Below are 26,453 nucleotides of genomic sequence, written 5' to 3'. Positions count from 1 at the left end.
TTTATTCAACACAAAGCAAGCCACAATATTACAAACATATTAAGTGTTCCAAATATGACAGACAATGAGAAAAGCCAAGAAATTCAATGGAAAAGCTTATTACTCTGAATTTTCCTCCAACAAAGGCCTGGGCAAACTCCCGTTGACTTAGAAGGGCCAGGAGCAATGGCCCTTTAAATTACAGAAAGCCTTAATTCTGAATTCTCAAATTTTTGAGTTTTGTCTGAAACTGCACCGTATTCATGCAGAGTAACAATAACAAGTGATAGCACTTCAGTATCCACTTGGAGGGTGCCTTAGTCCTTGCGGGTGTCCTGTAGTTACATCTGCATAACTTGGCAACAACTGCGAAACCCTCTGCGACCTGGCCCGTGGCTCCATCTTCTTGGACCAGGGGATGAGGATGCAGGCAGGGAGCTCGCGTTGCGCTGTCACAAATGATAATTTGAGTTCTGTGGCTCAGCCTTCATGCTCTTTCTTGGAAAGATGCACATGGCTCTTATTCCTTCTCCCTCTGTGGAAGAAGGAATATATCATGATACTAGAAGCCACAAAATCCTTAGATACATGATGCATGAGAAAGGCAGCAAGCTTGACACAGTTAAAGGAGGTAGGTATGGCAAAGCAAGGGAGAGGACTGAGTAGGTCCTTACCTGCTATGTTATCTAGGAATCTGTGTATCCTGATGTTGGCCCTAGTCTGCAGATAAGCATATAAAACTGGTTAACTTCTTTAAAACAAATGTTGCTTAGAAGTGAGTAACTCAGAACTTCTATCACTAAAATAAGAAAAGTTTCACTTACCTGGTTCAATCTCAAGTGAATTTTGTGTCCAACTTCCCAGCTCTTCTGGAAGGGGTATCTGTATTTTACTAACAGAGGGACTGACAGCCCTGTTCCCCAACACACATATAATGAAGGGTTGTTGCTATAATCAAGAAATCACTTATTGCAGCAACAGCTTTCAATCTTGATAACAATCTGAAACAGAATTAACATGTCGATCATTCAGCAGCAGTTTTTTTTAGGAAGCAGAAGTTATCTAAGCAGTAATTTGGGAGGTTCTGAGTTGAAATCCCTGCGGCCATTTCAGCCTGTTTGCTGTATTTTCATCAGCCCTGTCAGTGAGGAAAAAGCAATGTGCTGTACGCTTTCATGCCTGTTATTGAATGAGAAAAACTATCTTGGGCCTTCTGTAGCCCTTACTGCTGTACTGACTGGCCATGCTTAAAATTCAATTGATATTTGACTCAGAAAGCAAATGCCTTCAATCTACTGGCATGACATTTGCCTGTCTATGGCTTAAATTGATGTTTTCATCAGGATCTAGAAGTCTGTGCTAATGCAAAGTAATTTTTCTTCTATCAGGCATTTACAATGATATTTGATGATGACATGCGAAGTTAATAATAAAAATTTTTCTCAGAGAATAGTTCTGGCCAACTTCTTCAGATGCTATGCGCAAATAAATGTAATAATAGTGACACATGACTAAACAATAATAATAATAGCAGTGAGCATTTACTTTGGCTGTCGTTTGAGGGTTTAGCAATCATGGTACTATCCATAGTTTAACGTAACATTACACGTCATGCATTCTGACAGATATTCTTTTCTTTTTTTAATTTCTTTTTTATGTTCTCACTACACCATTGTAATGTCAACAGCTCGCCCCGTTGGTAAGTAACCATCCTTCTATCCATTTTAGCATGGCTTCATGCAATGCTTCATCTTTCATTTGCAACAGCATTTGACTGGCTTAAACCAACAGCCAGTGCTTAATAGTGCTAATTTTATAACACCAGGCAAGTGATTTTGATGACAAAGTGCTATTCCTAAACTTTGTATTTTCTGCTATGTTGTATTGCCAAATCACCAACAAATACCAATCAGTAAAACTGGGTGGGCGTGGTGATATTGCGCCAAAATCACTAATTCAGTCCTTTTTAAAAGTCTGTTTAAGGGCCTGATATCAAAGCCATTGAAATCAACAGACAGGATTGCATTGACTTCGGTGAGCTTCTATCAGGCCCTAAATGATCAGCTCATTATGCTTTTGTTGCACAACAGTAAGAGCACGGGTTTTGCATGTCCCGTCTTTCTCGAGTCTTTCGAAGATTGTCGAAATAAAATAGTCCTGAAGTTGAAGAAGGGATGGAGTAGATTTCCGTGCTTTTTAAGAAAGTTCATCATTTCAAGGATCGATTTTTGTCCTTGGATCGTCTTAATTCTTGGAGTGCATTTTGGAATGCACTGTGTAGGATGCAGCCTATTTTTCATTACAAGTCCAGAGGAAGACAGGCTCTGGATTTTGAATTCCCATTATGAAACTTCAATTCCTTCCTATGCCTTCAAAATTACTTGTGAAAAATTATGAAAATCTAACTGAGCATAATAGAAAAATTGCAACTGTCAGTAACTGAAATTATTTAATTGTTATTCACGGATGTTTACTCTGTGCCTACATGGATTTTCTAAATAATTTAATCAGTTGCACTGTTCCTATGATTGTTAAAGTTTGTATTTAGATGTGTCTTTTAGAATAATAATATGGCTACTCTAATTCTTTGGATTCATATGAAAAGTCTGTATCGGTGTTAACAGAGATTGCTGGGAGGGGTGGTCTTTCTTTATGTAGTCCAAAGCTGCTCTAGAGATGTGTTTGACTAAAGTTTATGAGTTTGAACTTGTCTCTATTCTCAACTGTTAATGGTTTGGAGGAAGAGAGGTGGAAATAATTTAAAGATAAAATCCAGATTAGGACTACTGTTTACAAAACGAAGGTGATCCCGTGCTTATTAGCTTGCTTGAACTACTTGATGTAGAGCCAAGCCAGCTACCTCTGCAGTCATGGCATGGTTTATCCACCTAGAAAATTGCCTATGTAGAATGGAAAATTCACTATACACCATCTGGAATTTCATTAGCAAGCTTTGTACTTGAGTCACTACAGTATTACTTTGGGATTACACTAGWTCTCATGAAATTAATTCCCTGGCATTATATCAGCTTAAAACTTGAGTACATTTGTAGCAAAATTGTTCTTTACTTAAAAAATGAATATGGTATATTTTCAGGGTGAATCTTTCATGTTAGAGAGGATTCTTTTTTTCATGACTGATAATAAAATGTGCTTCTTGAATCACTAAAAATGCTACAAGACAGCGAGTAATTTATTTATAGGTATTTTTTCTCATTTCTCTTAAAAGAAAGACAAGAAAAAAATCACAAAGTAGAGGCTGTTTTTAAGCTTTGTAAATGCCGCATCAAATAAATGACTGAAAATGTCACAAGAAAATGATAGGCTTTTTTACTGCTGATGGTGTCTCATTTCAAATTACTGAAACTCTTGTTTTAAGACTATGCAGGCCTTTGAGTCATGCGTGATTCCATCTCCAAAACTTATATAGAAACTCTTGGTTTTAGGTTACTTACGTCCAGGTATAGTATTCCTTTGGAACAGCTCTAGTCAGCTTTACATTTGCCCTGCCTAAGCTACTTTGTTTTGTAACAAGTGAACATTTGGTAGACAGAAAATTATTATTTTAATGATCTATTCTGGAAAATATAAATTAGAATGGTTGATCTTAATTATTTTATGGGCATGTAGTCTTTATCAAATTACTTAATTTAGAGATTAGCTGTGTGAATTGTGAAAAGATTGTAAAATAAGTAAATCTAACCCTAAATGTATTTCACCTATAGAACTTCCATATAGATGTACGTATAGGGATTGTGGTGTATGAACAGATTGCTTTATTTGGATTGTTCATATCTAGTCCTGTACCTGTAGAAAAGGCAATATGTTCCTCGTGATAGAATATGCCTTTATTATTTTTTGCTTAAGGAGCTGCAATGAAACTGATTTCTACAGTTCGTATCTCTGTTTCCAGTTTGCCATGTCCATAGTGGAGATTTTCATTCAGCTTTAAGAGTAGGCAAAGCGAGTGGTTACCTATCCAGTTGAAAATTTAAAGCCAGGTAAAGCAAAACAAAGTAACTTCTCTCTCCACCACCRCTTCCCCACAAAAATCCCACTCTTCTGTTAGGAGCGTTCTGTTAAAATCATCATTTGAAAAGAGTAGTGAGTCTGACTGTGTAGCATTTTTTTGATGTTGTTTAGGAACTTAACTGGAATATAGAGCAAAAATTATTTCTCCTTATCATAGAAAATAAGCTGAAGCTAACGTTACTTAAAGTTACTACACTCACTGCTGTCTTAAACTGCAGAGAACGGTCTATAGTTTAGAAGTTTATATTCTTTGTGTTACCTCAGAATTATGTGGGTGCTTATACTTTTCATCTCTACCTCCATTTCAAAGCAGACATGTTTTGTCTATTTTAAACAAAACCAAAYCATTTTCTTTGAAAGGCCTATCACTGAAGAATAGAAAAATGTATTCTTAATGTTCCAAGACTGCAAATCTTATTGCAAACTAAATCATTTTCTGTTTAACTTTTACCTGAAAATTTCAAATATTTATATACTGTTAGATTTTGACATTTTTGTTTAAATTTCAGTTTGAGTGAAAAATTCAGGAGTCGGATATTTTTGCCAATGGCCATCTTTGGTACAAGCGGTTATTAGCATATGGTATATACTGCATATACAAAATGAGGTACAGTTCTGCCTGAGGTGGTTGGCATCTGGTGAATTTAATAGCTCCATACCAGATTACTCATCATGTTTTGATTWGCTGCTAGGAATAAATGTGTTGCCCATTTCTAAAATAGATGTTCTCTTATAAATAAGCTTTTGAAAAGCTTTCCTGTAGGAGTTACAACAGATGGGTTGGGGAACTAGGTATTTATCCCTATTTAGACTATTTCTACTGTTATTTCACTCATCAGATGGATTTTCCAGATGAGCTAGTTAATATTTTCACACTTTCTCATCCTGCTGTATTTCTTATGGCAGTTGTGCAGATGAATAGCTGTAAAAACTAGCACTAAACTTGGGAGGACCACAAAAGTTTCRTATACTCCCACCTAAAAGTATCACTCACCAGCTCTTCAAAAGCCACTTCTAAACAGCTCTGAGATGGAAAATTTCAAGTGAAGTTCAAAGAGAAGATCAGCCATGTCTGATACTTGTTACCTTCTTACTGATCACCTAAAAATTTATTCAGATGCTAGAGTACTCAATTTTCAAATTAATTCCAACTATATGCAAGTGAAGACACAGTTCTTTCTGTTTCAGTTGCATCAGATGCTATGACTCATCTTCCCTAGAAAGAAGTGTCATGTAGCAAATAGCTGGAATATTTTTTTAACCTGGATAGAAATTAAGTATTTGGAATTAACTAAAGAGAAAAGGGGACAACAACCAAGTTCAGTCCCCTTCTATGTTGAACAAGAGACAAATAGATAAGACACCTACTATCCATTTTCTACATTTCATACTGATTAAATCAAATCTCAACATATTTAAGTAAAACATAACTGTATGAAGCACTGTATTCTGCTCTGGGAAGTTTTAATCTCCTAAATCCACCTGGCATGGTTTACTGGTCTATCAAGAATGGCGCAGCACAAAACATCTAAATCAGAAAAAGCAGCATTAAAAAAATTGTATTAGTTTTTGTAGCTTGAAATTACTTTGTTTAGATGATAAGTGAGAAAGATCTCTCTTTATCCTTCTCCATTTCACTCTTACTCTTCTTGCAGGAAAACCTGCATGAATGCTAGTATTTTTAGTATATTCATAAAAATATCACCTTCACTTGGGACTCTGAGGATTTATACAACAGTATCAGAAATGGTGAACGATGTGTGACGGAACTGATCGTACTTGGCACTACTGTGCCAGCTTTCAGAGGAAGTAATTTGTATCTATATCAAAGTGTGGCGTTTTGGCTGTCTGYCTGCTGCTGCCAACTATAGAGATTTTTGGAAGAGGGTAAGGACACCAGCAGAACAGTTTGGGATTTGTTTCTTCCTTAAATTAATGAATAGTACATTCTTGTTGTTTATCAGTGGACTAATGCTTTAGATTAAAGAGGAGAGATTGCTATGGGATGAAYTGCATTTTTCTTTGTATATCAGTAACAAATTAAAAAATGGAGCTGAACTGTTCTGGCATTTTTTAACCTTTTACAGACCTGTTTAAAAATCCTAAATCCTTAGCAAAACTTCGGCAAAACTTACTGAACTTGTGCATGAATCCATGTAAGTACTTAAGATACTATAGTAATAGAGCAGCTTTGACATATGGGCCGGAATGGCACTGTGAGATGAGACAGAGCATGTTAACTACCAAATATTAAAGTACTGATCCACAAAGCTCTGGCTCCATTTTCAACAATTCCGAGTCTTTTGGTGTGTACCAAACAGTGATCAAAACAGAAGTACAGAAGTTGCGACAGAGAATTCTTCTTCAGTGACAAGCATGAAGGGTGGCAGTATATGTACCTGATGTTTTGRCAAGTCATACTATTCAGTACTGGCTCGTTCCACTGCTGGTATTAAATATGTGCCCGTAGTCATCACGCTGTTTCTCTTAGAGAAAGTCCACCTCAGCAAGTGCAAGGAGTGATTAAGGGCCTCATTTTTGATTGCTGAACTCTAGTGTAGAAAAGTTCTGGGAGGTTTAATGTGTAAATCTTTCTTGAACTTGCCTGAATCCATTATTTCTGTTGAAATTGGGAGGTATTGTTTTCTTACTTGAGAGGATGCTGAATCTCTCCATAAGTCTTTGAAGATTAGTGTATGAAAAGAGTCTTTTGATCTGTTACTCTGCCAAAACTTTTCCCTTCCTCTTAAAAGGAGAAAACAGTTACTTTTCCTTCAAGAGAAGTGTGAAAATCTATAGATTAATCAATTCACTCTTCTCTTTACCCTCTTTGCTCAATTGGTGCTGGCTTGTACTGCTGTCATATATTATTACAGGCTGGATATGACCTTCATGTTACTCATCAGCAAAACTAGTTTATGTCCCATTTCCTCTATGTTAGCATTGCTAATTAGCACAGTCATTTTTTCTTCCTCGCTCCTTTTCCTCTCTTCACTTTTCAGTAACCTAAATTGAGCAGGATATCTCCTGTCAGCCATTCYTTTTTTTCCAAGGCTAAACACACCAAGCACTTTTCATCCTTCTCATATATAGACTCCTTACTCTTCTCAACATCTCCTTAGATYTTCTCTTTATCTCATTGCATTTGAATTCATTTTTTTTTTGAAAGAACTAACCAGATTACACTCATTATTTTTGATGAAATCTTAGTATATCAGCAAGAAGTACGCTTTTTCTATTTTCAAATGCATAACCAGAAAASCCTTCTGCTATCTCCCATGACAAAAGGAATCATAGCACATAACGTGTTTCTGCTGGCGTAATTTATTTTGTTTGCTAAACTCACAGAAGTTACAGGAGCACAAGCCATTCCCTAATGATACAGTTTAYATTAGCAATCAGGCTTAAGTGTTACAAATTTAGGAAAGTGCATCTTTTCTAACTGATCTGAGCAAAAGGCATATCCTGAATCTCGGAATCTCAGACASTTGAGGGGAAAAGAGAAAAAAAAATGCATTGTCTAGAGAAGAAAGAGTTCTGACTAATGTGGTGCATTGGATGGCCCGAATCAGTGCTACCTCTCTTTGTGTGTATCAAAACTCCATGAAGGACTCTGCAGAAGGGAATTTCCAGGAACATTTGCAAGATACAAGAGCCTCATAAAAGAGATGGTTGGACAAGATATTATAAGAGAGRGAAGTATGCCTGAATGACAGCAGGCTGTCATGACAACAGTCCAATGCTGAGATGAAACTCAGACCAGATGTTTAAGCGTGATGTTTTAATGTAGTGACAAAAAAAGAGGAGGGACCAGGAACGGTGCTGCTGATGAGTTCAGAGTGATGGAAATGGGGAGGAAAGTAGCTGCTTGCCTTCTCTGTTATGTAGGAGACAGAGGTTTTTTAATTGTTTTCATATTTTTATTTTATTGAAATTAATCTGAAGGGAGAAGGAGGACCAAGTTGTCAGTAGTTCTTTTTTTGTCTTTATTTCTCAAGTTTGTTATAAAAATGATAAATACAAGTTGGCAGTTACGTTAATTGAAATTGTCAGGGAAACTCTGCATGWAAACTGAACCTGCCCTTTCATTATTGTTTATCTCATGCCTTTTTCCACCATGCTGATCTAGCCCACTTCTTTCTTTTAGGCCAGGCAGGGATAAAAGAGAGATTTTATGTCAAAATATACAGGGCAGCTAGCATTTTTTTGTGTATAGATTCTCTAGCCTTCTTTGCCCTCTTGCATAGAAAACTAAAAAATGCTTGGGCTTCCACACACTCAAAGATTATTTGCTTCAGTGTTTCAGAGCAACTAAAGGATAAAAATGTTGTTATATGTGAAATTCAGAACCTGAATTTAAATTGAAGATTAACGCAATTAGTCCAGGCATCAAAGATGGTTAGTGTTTTCAGATGACTGAAGTATGTGATATTTTCACGTTAGTGTGTTTTCACATGGCTCGTCTAAAGACAGCAAATAGAAAATAAAGAAGGTTTTCTCACTTCCCATCAGTCAGCAGCAGTGTGAAGGACACTTGGCGCAGGATCCCTTGGTCTTGACCTTGCTGAGGCCCCACTTCCCCCTGCCCCCTGCCTCTGCCCTGTTGTGTCCTCGTTACTCTCCTCCAGTACTTCCTTTGCATTTGACCCCCTAAAGGTTATCTCCACTTGCCCCTTCTGCTTCTGATTTTTTGTGTTGTTGATCTCTCAGTGCAGGACATACAAAAATTAATTTTGAAGTAGTGTCAGTGTTAAATCGTAGAACAGCACTGTAAATGAACAATGAAGAAAATGTAGTTAATGAGAAAACAAACTTCCATAAAATTAGATCCATCCAGTTGTTTCAATGACCAACTGTACTAGCACAGACTAGTGACTACAGTTACGACTATACTAACAGGGTATGGCAGAGAAAGAAAGGAAACTAATTTCCTAGGTAACTCTGTAGTAACTCCCATGCTAAAAAGTTGCTTCCTACCCTGTGTATTTGCCTAAAACGTGGAATTCACCGTAAGATTGGGGAATCTTTTCACTTTAAAGAAAATGACCATCCTTAATTTCCATTGATTTGTCCTCTGATAAGAAATAATAGACCCAAGATGTCACCCTTCAGATCCCTGTTATGCCTCCCATGTCAGAGGCTTCATCCTTGATCTATCATTAGTCATAACTAACAATTTAGTAATACCTTTGTTTCCCAAGAAGCATGTGTCAGGGTCCCTAGCTGTCAACAATATCTGAACTTCTGAGAAAAGAATTGCTGACTCAGTCAAGATGTCCAGTATTCAAGAGTGGAAAGCTTTCTCTGTTTTCCTCTATTTACTCCACTAGTGATTCTTAGACTACCATAGCTGCACTTTTCAGCAGCCTATTTACTTACTTATCCCATGCAAGGGGCAAATATTGCTACAGCAAAGTATGCAAGTAGTATCTTATAGCATCCAAAAGTCCAATATCTGCCAGAACTCTTAGCCAAATTTAGTTAATAACATACAAATGTAGAGGAACATTATCTTTCTTTCAGAAATTCTTATACTACCTTCAGCTGTCTTCTAATCCATTATCTCTGGAACCAGCAAAGCAAGCATGCAAATTAGTCCTACTAGGCTATGTCAAGGGTTACCTCTGTATTAAAATATGTAATAGTTCATCTGAAACTGTGGGGCCTTTGCTGTCCTCCATGTAAACATCTTTGCTTAGAGGCAAGTCTTGGTTTATATTTGGTAAGGCTGAAAGTGAGCTTGAACTCTGGAAGAAAGGGCTTCCACACTGAAGGGTCAATGATGTTACACAAAGTGCCAAAATGCATCTAAGACCAGCTGAAGTGTCCACATGAATATTGTCACTGCAATGGGGGTTTGAGAAGAGCAGTGAGATATCCAGTTTCATGTCTTTAAGGGTTTTGCAAAAGAAGGATGAGACCTTGATGGAGATTCAGAACCCAGAAGACAACTTGGGGAAGGCACCATCAGTATGTCAGCACAGTAACACAGCACAGAGAGTCAGTTGACTCTCTTACAAGCGGAGCTGCAGAATATTGTACCAGGTGTAATTTTGACTGTTCAAAAGATCATTCTGAAATTAGATTTATCTCTGCAAGTGTGCTGTGCTGAAAATGACTGCAATGTAGATGGGAATATTAGGTGGAGATTTCGCTGACAGAAGCAGAGCTGAGTCTTACAGAAACTTGATGCTTTACCAACCAGCATGTTACTGCTTTTTCTCCATCAGTAAGCATCATCTGAGATCTGCTTAGAAGGTTTAGGAGTCGTCGTCCTTTCCCTTACCCCGTCTTCAGCCAATCACAGAAGTATGTTTATGGATAATAAACAATTTCAGTTTAAATTGAGGTACTCATCTTTATGAGATAGTACCTAAATGTATTTCATTTGCAGTTGACTAGCAGCTGAAATCAGTTGGAATTAGAGGTTGTCAAATGTGCAATTTAAGCAATTTGTTGCTCTCCCTCTTTTCCAGTAATATAATATTTTTATGGGTCTGACCTAAAGACCACATAAACCAATGGGAGAATTTCTAACAACTTTAGTGAGCTTTGAATAAAGCCATTGGAATGTGAAGACTTTTTTCTAAGTACCTGTGATTAAAAGATTACTAATGTTATCTGAAAACTGTTTGGATTATATGAATTATGTTTGGTCTCATAATGGCTGCTGTAGATAACTGGTGATGTTAGAAAAGACCTGAACAATGACAAAAATCCCACTGATATTTGTTGCTGTGGTTACGTTTCCATTTCTGCTTGCAGTAGCAATATTGGACTAAAACTTGCTACAATATCTACTTTTAATTAAAATCACAGCAATATAATGTATGCACCCCATGGTGTCTGGACTGGAGGAGCTGCCATGAGCAACTTCTGATAATAAAATTCCCTTAGGATCATTGATTTCAATGTGAATCACAAGTCGCAAGATCAGTTTAAAAAAACGTATCACTGAAAGAAAATGTTACTAATACTTCTTCATGTGGTGTCATTGTACTTTTTACTATAGCATCACATTTTCCTGTGGTAATTTTCCCATCCTCTTCTGATTCATCTTCTGCAACATTTCTTATCAGGTGACCAGAGTTCACTGACTGATTCGGTCAGGCTTTTTTACACCAGCAGCTTTACCAGCTCCAGGTTACTCGGCATAACCCATAATATTCAGTAGCACTACTGGGAAAGAAATGAGTGACTTGCAATCCATCCCAATAGATTAATTCTGCTAGTTATTAGGATTGGAGAAGAGTTGAGAAATTCCTTTGAAATATTTTGCAGCATTCATTTCTTCTTTTTTTTTTTTTTCTAAAGCTCTTTAATACTTGACCATAGGCTACCTTCATGCACATTTATTAAAGGAATAAATGATCCATCCAGCATGCCTAACACCAACATCTGTAAAGAGTACAACAGAATATGCTATTACCATTTTAAGCAACATACCTAATGTTCACAACTGCAGCTTTGCTATCTCCGTTTTAATTCTCTCTGTAGAAAACTGTTCCACGCTGTAAAAACAGTCTTGAACATGATGTGATTAACCTTAGGGTCCCCCATCCTCTCATCTCAAAGCCCACCTTGTACATGGCCTATGCTTTCTATTCTTGTTCAACCATCTGATTTCCATATCATCCTGTTCACCCTCACAAGCCGCTATTAGCATAACAGAGCTTTAGTGTGACATTGATTGAAGCCAGCGCTTGCTGAATGCAGTATCAAAGCATAATTTGCCAGAAATCAAATCTAATTTACTGTGTACTATATTTAAATTTCTCAGAAAAAGAATGTTTCAATAGAAGTCTAGGTCTATAGTCTTAATTGTTCTTTTTTTTCATATTTTTGTCTAGTCCACTAGAATCCAAACAATACATTCCCTTTTAGAGCCACTGTCTCTGACTTTCAAATGTCAGTTAAACAAGAGGTTTTCCACTCTGTTTATTCCAATCCAGTTACTGTTACATCTGAAACAATGAATGGTAATCGTGTGATAGGCACATTGGTTTGCTGCCTCATAACAGTTTTTTCAATAGATCTAATTTCCTTACTGTTTAGATTGAATTAAGCATTAAACCAGTACATAGCTTTCACAGCTGAAGGCTTTCAAGCCAGCTATTATTTCTCTTACTGTACCTTTTAAAAATATTTTTAAAATTCACCCACTTTGAGAGACACAATAATCACTTGGATTAGATTTTATCTCTGGTGCTGTTGATGTTGGACTTTGAGCAAGTCATGATCTTCTGCCTGAGTTAACTTTTTTGCAAAAAAGGAGTAATGATATTTATTTACTGTTATAAAAAGCATCTATATATACAGATCATTAGCTCACTTTTTAGTAAAACTGAAGACAGCCCAGGTGCTTATTCTGTCAAAGAAGCCTAACTGTCTCCAAATAGGGTCACATTCTTTGGGGGTGAAGGCAGTCTTACTGCTTGGGTAGTAATATTTGACCAAGAATTTTTTCTGCAAGTATTAACTCCTACTGTCAGTTGTCAATTAGCATTAGTCAACTGGAATATGGTAGATAAAACTGATACAGTGAAAACATCGCTTAAATTCTGTAAACAATGTCATTATCAGAGGATGTCTGTTAATGGAACTGTAGCTGGATACTACAACAAGCTGGAACAAAAAGGGGCTTTCATTTCAACCCTTCTTCAAATAAATAAAAGTTATATGGAAGGGTTTATTTTTTAAAAAATGATCTTTTTATGTTCTCTAAAATTATAGTATTAAATAGCATGGCTGGAGGAGTTGGCATTGTGTTCTAATTATAAGTAGTGACTACTAAAAGCCAGCTCCTCTTGATGGTATGAGATTAGATTTAAATTAAAGCTCTCATAGTTTTATTTTTAGAGTAAATTTCCAGTAATCATTGCTGCAGAGAAACTTAGAAGACAGATCTGTGTGTAACTATGCATCATTATTTACTTGAGTCTTTAGAAACCTAAAATTTTAGTTACGAGGCCATGGATCTCCTGTATTCTCGAGAATACTGGAGAGGACTTTGTGCCTGGCAGGGAGAGAATAGAGCAATAGGTTCAATCCCACTTGACTGGGTTATCCATACTAAGCCACAGTCTTAATTCTTGCTTCTTCACTATTGTTTTTCTTTTCTCTTTTTGAAAAAGAAGGGATCATTTTTTTGCTTGTAGGAAAGTGGAGGAAGTTCGAAGTTAGGGGTAGGTGAAATTGTAAGTGGAAACTAGATTTGTCTCTGTTATGCCTTGACTAACCGTATTGCTTTAGTTCTTGGAAAGTCTGCTCAGGAACAAGTTCAGACCTATTATATCTACTCAGTTTGAGTACAGCCTTGTGTGTGTGGGAATGTTTCAGATGAACCCTTCAATTTATGTATCCTGCATAAATTCAGCTATGTGGGTTGAAAGATTAGCTCACAGAAATTCCATGCCCTTCTTCCTTCTGTTGAGCTGTCTCAGAGCACCATCTGCTTAACATGCSCCCAGTTCACCAAGCATGCCTAGGAGGCATTGCTCTTAGGCATTGATCATGCTTTGGCATGATCGATGGGGTGGAGTCCTGACACCATGTTTTTTGCTTCACAATAGAGAGATTATGTTCTTGAGGCCCTAATGCAGCATATACCTTGGACTGTGATGCACAATTCCTGCTAAATGCAGATATAACAGTTGAAGAGACTAGAAATTTTCTACTCTTTCCTCTACCTAAAGTTGCTATTGATTGTATATTAATATCCCGGGCAATGAACTTCTGTGGCTGAGCAGCAAACACTGAACTAATTCAGTGACCTTTTTTTAACATGGGTGGTCAGAACTGTAGAGGCACTTTAGTGTAAGGTGTACCTGTAGGAATTTTCATTTTCTAATGCACAGCTAAAAGATCACTCTCTCCCTCTCTTTTTCCCTTCCTATGGAGTTGAATGAACAAGTGTCCAGTTATGTTAGGTAAAACAAGGTGAGGGAAAAACAAGTAATGTGGCTAGAGTTCAGCACTTTAGGAATAATTTAGGCCAAGTTTTGATCCTAGAGTGTGTGTAGCAACATTTATGCTCTTATAGCAGCCTCAGAATGTACATTTATAAATGGTGTGGGAGCAGGTGTCCGATCCCTTTGTCCCGAGCCTTTTAAAAGATTAACATCTGCCAAGGCACTGGGAAGAAGCAGAAAATTCTCTCTCTGGAGGCCAAAACCTATGCTCAGGAGTGCAAGACAGGAAAAAAGATTCTTTCTGTTCTCTCCACCTTCTAAATCAGCAGCTAGTCATGTTGATCAAATGCTTTACAGTTCCTGTTTCAGAGTGCATTGTATCAGTGCTATTCAGCTTGTGCTCTTTACACTCCTGGTGATCTGTAAACCTCAGGAACTATCACATGAAATAGCTGCAAAGTGTATTTCAGAATGTCAAATCTGCATACATTTTTATGCAGTTGGCAGATCTGCGTCTGTGCCTGTCAGCAGGTGTAATCGGAAGCTGTGGCTTGATTGCTCTTCGTACCTAATTAAACAGTTTGTAATTATAATGATGAAAATACAGTTTTCTAAAACACTTAAATTTTGTTTACCTGAAAGCTTAGTAGTTCCTAAGCCATCTGTCTCCATAACCACCAAAACAATAGTGGAATAGAAGAAAACCCATAAGACTTGTTCCTTCCTCAACCTCTTCTCAAAAGTTAGCTGGGCTTGGAAATACTGTTAACATTTTAAAGATGTGCCATATACCATAAATCCAATTCCAGTGAACTCCAATTCTGAAAAAAGTCTTGAAGGTTTGCGTGTCATACATAGAAAAGTCATATACTTCATCACATCATGTTCAATAGAATCTGTAATGTCAATTTTTTTTCTCTCTAATTTTCCACCACTACTTCTTCCTCACTTTCTTATGCACATAAATTCTTTTTGTTTGTTTTCCTGGTCCCATCCATTGGCTCCATTAACTGTCTATTCTCCATCGGTACCCCCAGACAAGTCACACTACACTTCTCTCTTTGAAACTCCTCACTTCTGACTGTGCTTCTTGATCCCTAGTGTTTAGACACTTTTAACACCATCTACTTGAAAACCTAGCAGTCCAGATTCTTTCTTATTTTAACTTCACTTTCTCCATTTTTCTTTCCTTTGTCTCTTCCTGATCTCCTAGAATATCCGTTCCTTCCTATTTGCTGCTCCCTGCTGCCCACTAATTCTTCAGCTCTTGCTTCTTTCTAGTTTTTCCAGAACCTAAAATCTGAGTCTTCCTACTTCATGTTGTTTCAGCAGCCCTCCTTTTCTCAGCAAATTCTCTTTCTCGCTCCATTCTTGCCCACTGTGCTCTAAGAGGCCTGAGGGAAATTTGGACTTCTATCCTTCTGTCATCCAGACCTTCCTCTCCTTTCTCAATCATTTTTTTGAAGGTCTAGAGCAGCAGACTGAAAAGGGAAGTGTGTATATGCTGATTCATATACTGCAGCGCAGAAAGCTGTGCTAGCTCCATCAGAAGAAGAACAAGTTCTGTGGAGTGCCGAAGGTATAAAAGTGTTGATACCTGTCCAGATGACTCTTAAGGAGAAGTTAGTATTCATCCGGAGCCTGCATCATACAGGCCTAATTGCTATTACTTTGCATTTATTGTCATCAGAATTTATGCTAATATATGTTTGTGAGTTTTCTTTTTTTTTAATGCTGGGGAGATCATATATTGGTATTGCTGCTTTTTTGTGTTACTGTTGTTCTTGTTTATATATTAATTCTGTCTGTCCTAATTACTATATCTAGTGTTACGTCCTTTGGCATAAAATAAATCTCCATAATGTTGTTTGTTTCCTTCAATATTCTTCATGTCCCCTTTGAAAAATGTCCCAAATTTCAAATTTACACCATGGCTTTTCTTACATTGTAGCTCCCCCACAGTTTGTGGTGAGACCACGAGACCAGATTGTAGCCCAGGGCCGAACGGTGACTTTTCCTTGTGAAACTAAAGGAAATCCCCAGCCAGCTGTTTTTTGGCAAAAAGAAGGAAGCCAGGTAAGTTATAAGCACCCTAATGAGCCTTTCAAGCCTTTCTAAATAGTTAATTTTGTTTAAATATTTAAGAAACTTTTCTGTATTACCTTTCATAAAATCTTTTAATTTTTCACAGAGATCTTGTCTTTCAGAATGTCCTATCCTCTACCAACATTTTTGTTGCTTTGTTCTTTCTTTTTTAAATGTTAATACTGTGAAGAACTCAAAAGCCATTTAAGCTAGTGTAACGTGTGGTAGGTGCTGTGTATAGGCGTAGAGACCAACAGGATATGTCTCAAAGACTTTGCATTCTGGAACACCCCAAAACAAGTGGATAAAACAAATGTGGAAAGGTATGACTCAATTTTTAACTAATCACTGTCAGTAATTACAATTCACTGCTTGCTTAGACATGATTAAATAGTTATACRTCTAGCAAACTGGTTTGCATTGGCGTAGTCTCACAGTACATACAAATACAGGTTTTGAAGACACAGCAGGTTTCTTTAAAATTGTCTCAGGAAATTTCTGATTTTGGAAATATTTTCCTGAATCATTAATGACATTTTGAAAGTAAAATTTCTAATACAGCCATCAATGTTACTATTGACCGATACTGACTTCTACAGCTTAATATTTGAATGTCAAACTATAACACTTTTTTTTACTGTTGTTGCTCTACTGACATTGTGTTACATCAGAAGTCAGTCTTTCTCACTTTCACATGCAGTTCATGCAAGTATCTGGTGTTGGACGTGGTAAACTATGCTGCACCTGCTCTATGTTCAGGAGAAGAGATTGGTAAGGACAACCTGGATGTCCAAGGGCAGTGCTTCCCCAGTTCTCTGATGAAGCCTGTCAAAGCTATGAATCTATACTGCCGGCCATTCTCCTTTGGCTGAATGAGTCTTTTCAGAGCTCTATGCTGCTTTATTCAGTCTGGTCATATGCGAGTTAACTAAAGTATCCACACTATGCTCTGCAGTGCAGAGATGCTTTATTGTTTCCTCTGGAGACCTTGTGTATACCAAGTCAGTTAAAATGTGAGACAAGAACTGAACCTCRGATCTCCTCTTCTGCCCCACCTGGTTCTGCTTCATCTTCTCATGAGGTCAGTTAATAGGTCAGAACATGGCCTTTATTTCTGGCTGTAAGTTTTGAGGCCTGATTCTGAATTCAAGTCTGCATTAATGCATTCTTATGACTTCAGAAAGAGCTACCTTGAAGTCATTAGGAGCAAGAACAAAGGTTCAGTTACAGACCACAGCTGACAATATTTTGTACTCTGTTGCATTCCCACTTAAAAAGATGCAAGACTATTATGAAAGAGTGTAAGCTTAGTCTTCAATGTGCTTCTTTCAGGCTAAAATGCAGAGAACTTCAAATCTAGCCACTATGGATCATATACTGGAAAAACACAGTATTGTGAGTCTCACTAAGGTGAAAGTTGTTCCAAAGGGAGAGTAGAATAGCATATTGAATTTGAAGTAGGAAGTACTGTTGTGTTGTGCTAGCAAACATTTCAAAAACCCTCCTTGTAGAGGACTTTAATAACATGGTAATGTTTATGTAAAGTGAGCTTATAGTGTCACACTTGAATCTAATAAAGTGGACATCCATCATGTTGTAATAAAGAGAAGAGCTTCTAATTAAAGTAGGACATCATTTGCAGGATTAAAGTCATTTGGCGTAATTGAAAAGTGTTAATACTCTATTTTATCCTCTTCCATTGGTATCACTTCAAGGGTAAAAACATTTTAAGGTGAAAATGCATTTTGTGTCTTTAATTGAATGTTATTACCTACTGATTGTACCATGTTGAAGCTGTTTAATTACAAACCTGGAAAATTAATTACCATATTGAGAATCACGTCCCTGAGGGTTAGAATGTTCTTTTTTGGCAAATAATTCAACATAAAAATTGATACCTACATTGTTTATAATCAAACCTTGAAACATAGCTCAATGTGATTCATTATACCCTCATGTTATTCTTAATTGAGTATCAGTGAAGTAACAGAGGTTAATGTTGCCATCTCAATATAAAACTTCTCAGATTTTGAAGGATATTACCTCATTGAATGACTGAATTTCCAAATAGAGTATTTCATCATCACAGTCGAGAGAACGTTATTTTGGCCAAATTTAAGCATTACCCGCTGAGTTTGCGGCACRTTTCACCTCTGTCTACCTGGCCACACGTTGTTGCATGGACTTAAAATGCTTTCTTCTCCTTTTAGTCAAGGAACCATTTGCAGTGCCACCATTAGTGTTCAGGGTAATGTTATATAGTCATGTTAACCCACTCCAGTAATTGCAGGGCATTTTTCATTCTGGGTCTATTTCTCCACCCTGTGTTTCTGAGCACAAGCAGCTGGAAGGGAGGGGAACAGTTCCCTCCTGAGTGATCTTTGTGCCAACTTGTGTGTAAACAGAGTCCTTTGTACTGGGTAGCCGTTTTCCCCAGAACTTGACAGCTGCACACCAGTGAAATGCACCAGGGCACAAAGTGCATAATCTTTGAACTCTCTGGATTAAAATTTTCTCTGAGATAAATCTAGAAGAAAGTGGTAATATATCAGGCACGACTGTGACCCCTCTGTTTGCAACCCAGCATGCCACCATTGTGCTTGGATGAGCAAACTGTCAGCTAGTTAAATCCACTGAAATTGTAAAGACCTTAAAATAGTGGGTTCTACTGTAATTTAGAACAAGACACAGTTCAATTAGCTGGCCCTTGAAAGAGGGAGTCATGAGACCCATCACCTCCTACTAAAGTGTGGAAACCTAGCACCTGGTACCAGGTGGGCCATGCTGAAGATTAAAAGGAGGATAGACTCTTCTTTTTAATGCAGAGATTAAGAGGATCTCTACCTTTTTCTTTTGAAGAATCAGGGGTACAATCCTGAACTGTCTTCTATATTGTGTTTCCTTTTACTGTTTGCATAATGAGTGATAAATGGAGTGTGCCTTATCAACATTCTCTACTTTCTCACAAAATTTAGCTAAGCTTTCAGAATTCCCTCATTCAGTAGGTACTTGCACAAGGCAGAGGTTATTATGCAAGTTTCAAGGCAATCCAGAAAACAGAGCCCATTTWTTTGAGATCCACTTAGCACTGCAACCTGAAATAATTTCAGAATTTTCACACTATTTTATTGAATCTGACATGTTTACTGGGTGCATTTTGATTTTTGAAGAAAATAATTTGCATTGAAAAATTTCTTGAACTTTGATACTGAAAGGGGAGAAAGAGAAAGAAAGGGTAACAATTAGCCCAGCAGGTTAATACAATTATAAGGATACATAGAATAGGAAGATTTTGAGGTAAAGCATCTCTCTCTTTTTGGTCCCAAAAATGGAGAGTCAAAGGTGTCATTTTCACTGCAAAGCAGATTTTTTTTTTTGAAATCCAAGTTTACTGGTTGCCAATCCCCAAGCATTTTCTGTAAATGCATAAATAAATATTCTGCATTTCTTTCTATACATTTTCTGTCTATCACAGAAGAGGCAGGTCTTTTTAGCCTCCATGGGCAAACTTAATAGTTAGTAGGGAGTCATTATTAGAAAGCAAAGCAGAACAGTACAGAGTTGCAGTAAAGACTGAAAGCTTATCCTAGCAAGATAAGGATATTCCTGATACAAAACATTGTATTTTTGTGGAGGCTTGCTCAATCAACATTCTGCTTTAGCCAGACCCTGCTTACCTGGAACTTACCAGTTCATTACTACCCATTAATCCGTCTTCTTTGTTCCCTGATCCGTCTCCTTGGGCTGCTCTACTAACCTCTCTGTACACATTGCCTCCCTCTTCCTGTTCTTTATTCACATCAAGGACTTTGCCAGATGGAGTAACTTTTCCCTTTAAACTACAGCCCTCACTGCTAAAACCTTTTCAGTCCCTGTCTGTATTATTGATTCATTCAGTCCTTGATCATATTCGATGACTACTACATCCATTCTAGTTATTCTTACTAACATCGTTCTTTTCTTCAGTCCAACCTAAAGGCAAATGCTAATCTCCCTGTTCTGCGCTAGCTATGATGTCTTACCCTACATGAAATTATTTTTCTCTCTGATGATTTCCACATCAGATTTATACCCTTTCTCTTCGCCCTCAAGGCGCCATTCTGCTTTCCTTTTTTGGTGTATCTCACTTTTAATTTCCTGCTACTCCTCCTTTAAGCTCTCATGTTCTGCCAACTTTTCCTACTTTATGACCTGTTTGTATTATCCTCCTAGGTTTGCTTCCATGCTCTTACTTTCTCTTTTGCCCAGAATCATATTCATTGCCAAACAATAGCCCTCAAGTCTCCAGAATTCAATTCTTCCTGGTAGTTTTCTAAGGTTTACTGTGTTATTAGGTTCTCCTGGTTTGACAGCCAACTAAGTATGTTACTAAATTCAGAATGAAGAAAAATGTGAAACACATACAAGTCACTCAAGTGTGGTTGTTGGAAAATTTCTCCTTGCATAAACTCCCCAGCCAGCACACACTGTTGTCTGCTGTCAAAGTGCTGTTTCTAATTTAAACTGCAAGTTGCCCAAGGCAGGAAAGTAAGTTTTATATGTTCATAAATTTGTAACCCCACTTGCATTTTCTTTTTAAATTATATATAGTACTTTTAAGGAAAAATCATAGTATTTTTAGCTGAAGGAAAAGTGGTTTATGTTCTGCATTGATATGAGTTGAATTGTCTTTGCAGAATCTACTGTTTCCAAACCAGCCTCTCCAGCCCAACAGTAGATACTCAGTATCACCAACAGGAGACCTCACTATTTCCAACATTCAGCGGTCTGATGCAGGCTACTACATTTGTCAAGCACTGACAGTTGCTGGAAGCATTTTAGCAAAGGCTCAGCTGGAGGTTACTGACGGTGAGATACGAAAATTTCTATTTGTTTTTTCTGTCAAGAGCAGCATGTTGTAAAAGTATTGTGACAGTAAACACGTGAAATCACATAATTTGTACAAGTAAACATACAAGTTTCTGCAGACAATACAATGAAAAAGGGTCTCATTACACAATTCTCTGCAATATCAGAAAGGCATCAGTCATATTTCTCTTTTGCATTTTATCTGGAAGCTCCTTAMTAATCCAGATGAAGGACAAACCCTTTTAGAATAGGGCTAGTGAGAAAGAAAGATGCTTAGTTCACTAGAGTGAAGAAGAACTGCAGAACCATATTGTGAGGAATKAATAGTTTTGTGATTAAAACAATGAAATGGGGTGCAGAAGAACTGCGCTCAATTCCCATCTCAGCCCCAGTCATCAGTATTACCCTGGGCAACTAATCTGGGGATGTGTCCTTAGCTTGAATAAATCAGCTCAGTTCCCTTGAACTCACTGGAGTTTTGTTAATTTAGAACAGATACAATATGTAGCCCTTTACTCCCTGGATGAATAAGGCACAAAGATTTTTCTCCAGCTCCGAGGTGTTTTTTAAGAGTTTCTTAATATCGGTAGGTGTGAGAGAGATCTACAAATGCATAGGAAGAGAAGAGCTGATAGGAAAGGAAGAGAAAAGAACAGCAGTACATGATCTAACTTGATATTTTCCATTTCAAAATTTTGTTTTTGAAAATTATTGTGCGTTCCTGCCTGCCTTACTCCATGTACAAACACGAAGCCTCTTCATATTCCAGGAATCCTCTTGATATTCCTTTTCCATCCTATTGGTGACAGAGGAGATTCACATCTTTTAATGGTAGTAAAGARAATAACAGAATTCCTTTCATACTAGGCGATCATGGCATTCCCAGGCATCATTATTCSCTATCTTAACTGACTCATTAAATATCTCCTGACAGACTTTGATGAATTTTTACCATTAAAACTGTTGTTATATGCAGAAGTCTACTATTACTGTTCCCTTAGAGACCTGCCTGCACCATGAAAGTTTGAAAAGATGTYTAATTCTGAATAATCTGGCTTTTCACAAGAGCATATTCATCACAAGTGACAGGTAGAGAGGTTCAGGCACATGTTATAGAGGTTTGAGCATTAATTTGATGCCTTTTCTTTGTTTTCTAAAAGCTGTCTATATTTTTATGACAAGGGGAGATAATTTCTGCCTTATCCTTGCATCTTTACAAGCATATGGCATTTCCAGAAAGTACTTTTAGGAGACCAAAGGCTAACCTTCTCTCTCTGCAATCTCTTTAAGTCTTTCCTTTCTCCCACACTCTATGACAAAATGATGCATTTTCATTCAATTCAAATTTAAATCTAGATTAAAAGGTCATTTAAAATTAATGGAAAGGCAGTATTTTTTTAATATCTGTCCATAGTGCTGCCTGATGCAGTGCCATGACTGTGATTGGAATAAATAGAATACAAACATTGGCTGGGAGGACATTGAGCTGTTAATGGTTGCACCTGCTGACGCTGTGCAGATTTACTGCAGCAGGGTCCGAAAGGAGCAAATCAGGTTCAAGGATATTAGTGATGAGAAATTTTTCCTTTTGACAGGCAAGGCCTGTGGTCCATCTTTATCTATTTGTATGTGTGGAAGAAAAAAATATATATATATATGTAATTGACCTCTTTGGAATTTTCATCGGTTTATTTAACAAGTCAACAGAAAGCTCATAAAGATGTCCCCRCTGAAATGCAAACTCAACAACAATTGCTTCTGATTAAAGGCAGTGTGCATTCCACATTCCTAAAGAAAGCAAGAGTTGTCGGCACTCCTGCTAAGGGAACGGAAGACCTGCATTCTTAAAACATTTCCCTGAACCTGCTGTCAACACAATCATTGTGAAATAATGCAAGGTTACTTTATAGAAATGCCATTTCATCATTGAGTCAAAGGGCAGGTGAGGTCAGAAGAAAAGTGTCAAAACAATATTGTGGAACTGAGAGTATACAAATAAACGTACCRTTAGATCAGAGCTATTTTGTAATTACTTTCAGTTAGGAAGTTAGCCATAAMCATCTAAATAATCTGTTTTAGTTGATGCTGAGCAGAAGTTATAGAAGCTAATGATTTTTATCAGTAGGGAAATCAAATTTCATGATTTTAAAAATATAATAAAAGATAAATGCTGCACRTGCTAGCCATATACTTAAGCATCAGTGTTCTAGTTTTTGGCTGGTGGTTTCAATTTTACTTCATAGCCCAGAATTTTTCTCKTTGGTTAATGATTTAATAATAGTGGCGAGCCATCTTTTTCATTTTGAACACATTTTTGTTGATCCAGAGCAATTTAAATCCAATTGAAGTTCCAATACAGAATGAAAACATATGTCATGTGCAGAAAAACAAGTGCTTAATTACACCGTATATAGCAGTGTTTCAGTAGTTACATTTTTGCACTTACAAGTCTTTACTGGAAATATTTTTAACTTGAGTGTTCACATGAGAAGAGATTACTAGCTGTGACAAAATATGCTGAGTTGAGTGATAATTTTGCTGATTATGAACTGTACTAAGAGCCGTCAGTGAATTTGAAATTCAAATCTTATATTTTCTTTAAAGACTATCATATAATCCACAGTCTAATGCACATCTGGAAAAGCAAAATCATTTTTAAAATTGAGACAATCTTAGCAATCCTTTCAAAAGCAAAAGTAAATATGCMGCTCACAGTCTTAAAATGACAGATCATGCAAATATACTAAATACCACTATCTAACTGTGTCTATGTGCATGATAAAAAGAATAATTTACAATTAGTAATTTATTCAATAAATTTATCTAGCATGCACAGAATATTTAAGAGAAGATTTTAGTTTCTCCTTATCTAGTCATTACTTTTATTTGTTAACAAAARTTTTGGCCACGGAATGCTTAACTCAGCCTACTTTGCTTGCTTTTCTCAGCAGTTGCTATTTAAGATGTATGTTTAGATAGAAAAGCAAGCGCTATCCCCCCAAGGACCTTTATATCAACATAAGAATGACACATTTTAGACTATTCAATTAATAAAAGAAGGGCTTGTTTCTGTGCTTTCGAATGAAAATCTGGACCTGTAAGGAGAATTCAGAACAAATGACAAAAATAAAAGAGAGGGAGCTGGCAGCATACCTCAACAGCTGTCTCTCCACTGCTTTGGATTAGACGCTTGAAGTATTTCTTCCAAGCTCCTGTGCAGTTTTTGACTGTGGGTCTATAGAATATGCTGGGGTATGTCTCTTTCAAATTCTCCTGCTGAAGCTATTACGTTTAGAATAAAATACTTATAGAGTATTGCCAGAAGGTGGAGAACAAGAGAGAGAAAAACAAAGGGTGAATGAGTTATTAAATATTGGTCATAGTCAATTCATCTGCAAATCTGGCCACCTTGGTTCCTATCACTGATCAATGCTTATTATATACTTTATAGAGAGCATGACAGTTTCAAACAGGAGAGATTCAGAATAACTGCGCAGCCTCCTAACATGTTGGAGACCTAGGTTCAAAACTCTTCTCCAAAAAGGACAGAGGGAGGACTGGTCTCTGCTTTTTCACCTCTTGGGAGCATCCTACCCTGTCATACTTGTGGTCATTACTGATGTGTCTCATTTTCCCTGTTAATTTGGCAGTAAAACTTTGAAATACTGATTTTTGGAAGTGCCAAAATAAAGTTAAGACTTAATTTTGTCATTCTCTCTCTCTTTTTTTTTTTTTTTTAAAAAAATTCTTGATGTAATTCTGCCCAAATTTAAAGATGGTTTCAATAGACCAAAATAGCATTTGTGGTAAATAAAATGTTCATTAATGAAGATAATTTACACCCTTGTTATATTTCATTCAATAGTTCACATGCATTTTATCACAAAAGGCATACAATAATGATTCAGTTATCAGAATGTGCGGATATATGGTTGCTTGCAGATAGTTTCAAAATCATTTTTTGAGAGAAATTCATTTTGTAATCATCTTTCCCTTTAATATGCAAGTATAATTTAGTCACACAAAATATTCCTTTAGAATAAATACAGAAGTTTTGTACTAGGAGAAGACAATGTAAAATTTTAATAAAAATTGCAAAATGTTGTAAAAGAAACTAAAATTGCTCCGACCTTTTTGCAGACTTTTTTCATTGCATGTCTGTTATTCAGAATGCTTGTTGTTATACATATATCTTTCTGAACCTCTGGTCAAGTTTTGGTTGTTTAATCATGATGAGACCTATGTAGTAAGAATAGAAAAGAGTATACACACATTTTAGAGAAGATTTACAAGTCATAGTTGTGAAAACAATGCAGTTGTTCACAGATCACTGGAAACCCTAAGTGTTCATTTAACCTTTAGCCTTAGTGTCATGGAAACCTGTAGTAGTCTTTCACCCATAACACCCTTGAAAATGAAGATTCCTTCTGGCCAGGAGACTTTCAATTACTTTATTGATCACAGCTATTTAAAGGATTATGAGCTCCTCATTTGGGCTGTAAAAAAACTAATTAGATGCCAAAGGACAATATCTGTGGTGCAATAGGCTTTAAAAATACCTACATTGCTACACAAATAAAAGACAATTAGTTGCAACAAATAACAACAATGAAATAGTTAGCAACCTAAGTAATTCTATTTYTTTCTTGATTTGTACTTACTAGGTAAGTGGGCATTACTGTTGTACGTTAAATCTAAATGCAAATATGCAAAGCTAAATTTTCACTTCAACATACACTTGCTACAGGTACACTGATGGTATATATGAGCTGAGGTTATATCAAATTGCTGAACCTTGTGTCATAAGGAACCTTAATGAGATAAAATTTTTGTATCAAGTATCAATTTGTATTCTATTTTATTGTAATATAATGTTTCCTGTCTTATTTCTGACTTCAGTGTGTGATATTTCAGAATTTCCAAAATAACATTCATTTTCTGGTGTAAATATATAATCAAGATTGGCTTTCCATTTTCAGTTTTCAATTTCAATAAATGTGATGAACTCACATTGCAAGGTGTTACTGATGCAGATGATTCTATCCTCTGTATACCTTGTAAAAAAAGGAATTTAGTGTCTTTGCAAATTACAATTTAGAAACAATTTTTTATAGATATAAAATGTGCCACTAAGGTATCCTTAACACTTTCTACTTATTAAATAGCGTATGGAAAATACTTTGGATCTGCTGAAGGTTTCAGGGGGGTCACATTTTGAGCAGCTCAAGTTCAAAAGAAACCACATTACTTCAGAATAATTGATTTTGACTTCACTGTTAAGAGTCAGGTATTGTGTATGGAATACAATGAACCATATTCTCGACTAGAATAAATGATTAGAACGCAGCTGACATTCGGGGAGGCAGGCTAATTCGCACCATCTGAGGAGCTTATTCTGTCAGGTAAAATATTTAGTATCAGATGTAGAATTGTTCAGTTGTTCAAAAGTTTACAACAGCAGCAATGTGGAAGGTAAATATATGAAAAGGAATTCTCAATTTTGTTAGTGTGTTTTTATAAAGGAGTCATAGCCTTGCTTGTGTTTGAATATGTCACCTTCATTTTGTATAAATAAGTTCTTTAGGAACAAAGAATTAC

At 36.7% G+C, this 26,453-nt stretch overlaps 1 protein-coding gene across 6 annotated transcripts in view; it reads left to right on the top strand.

Moving 5' to 3' along the window:
* ROBO2 (roundabout guidance receptor 2) overlaps window positions 1–26,453 on the top strand; it is a 459,690-nt gene that overhangs the window by 336,462 nt on the left and 96,775 nt on the right. For 4 of the 6 annotated variants that reach the window (XM_085318914.1, XM_085318915.1, XM_085318913.1 and 1 more), the window contains exons 7-9: window positions 1,667–1,678; window positions 15,874–15,998; window positions 20,684–20,855. In XM_085318914.1, the coding sequence (XP_085175040.1) occupies window positions 1,667–1,678; window positions 15,874–15,998; window positions 20,684–20,855 (309 nt within the window). The remainder of the gene's footprint in view (window positions 1–1,666; window positions 1,679–15,873; window positions 15,999–20,683; window positions 20,856–26,453) is intronic. The other 2 variants (XM_085318916.1, XM_085318912.1) reach the window with 1 other exon arrangement.

Source organism: Rhea americana, unplaced genomic scaffold (genome assembly GCF_003343005.1).
Source record: "Rhea americana isolate MKP2758 unplaced genomic scaffold, rheAme1 scaffold_56, whole genome shotgun sequence".
Taxonomy (NCBI): Eukaryota; Metazoa; Chordata; class Aves; order Rheiformes; family Rheidae; genus Rhea; species Rhea americana.
Note: the sequence above shows the minus strand (reverse complement) of the source record. Positions and strands in the feature narration are given on the sequence as shown.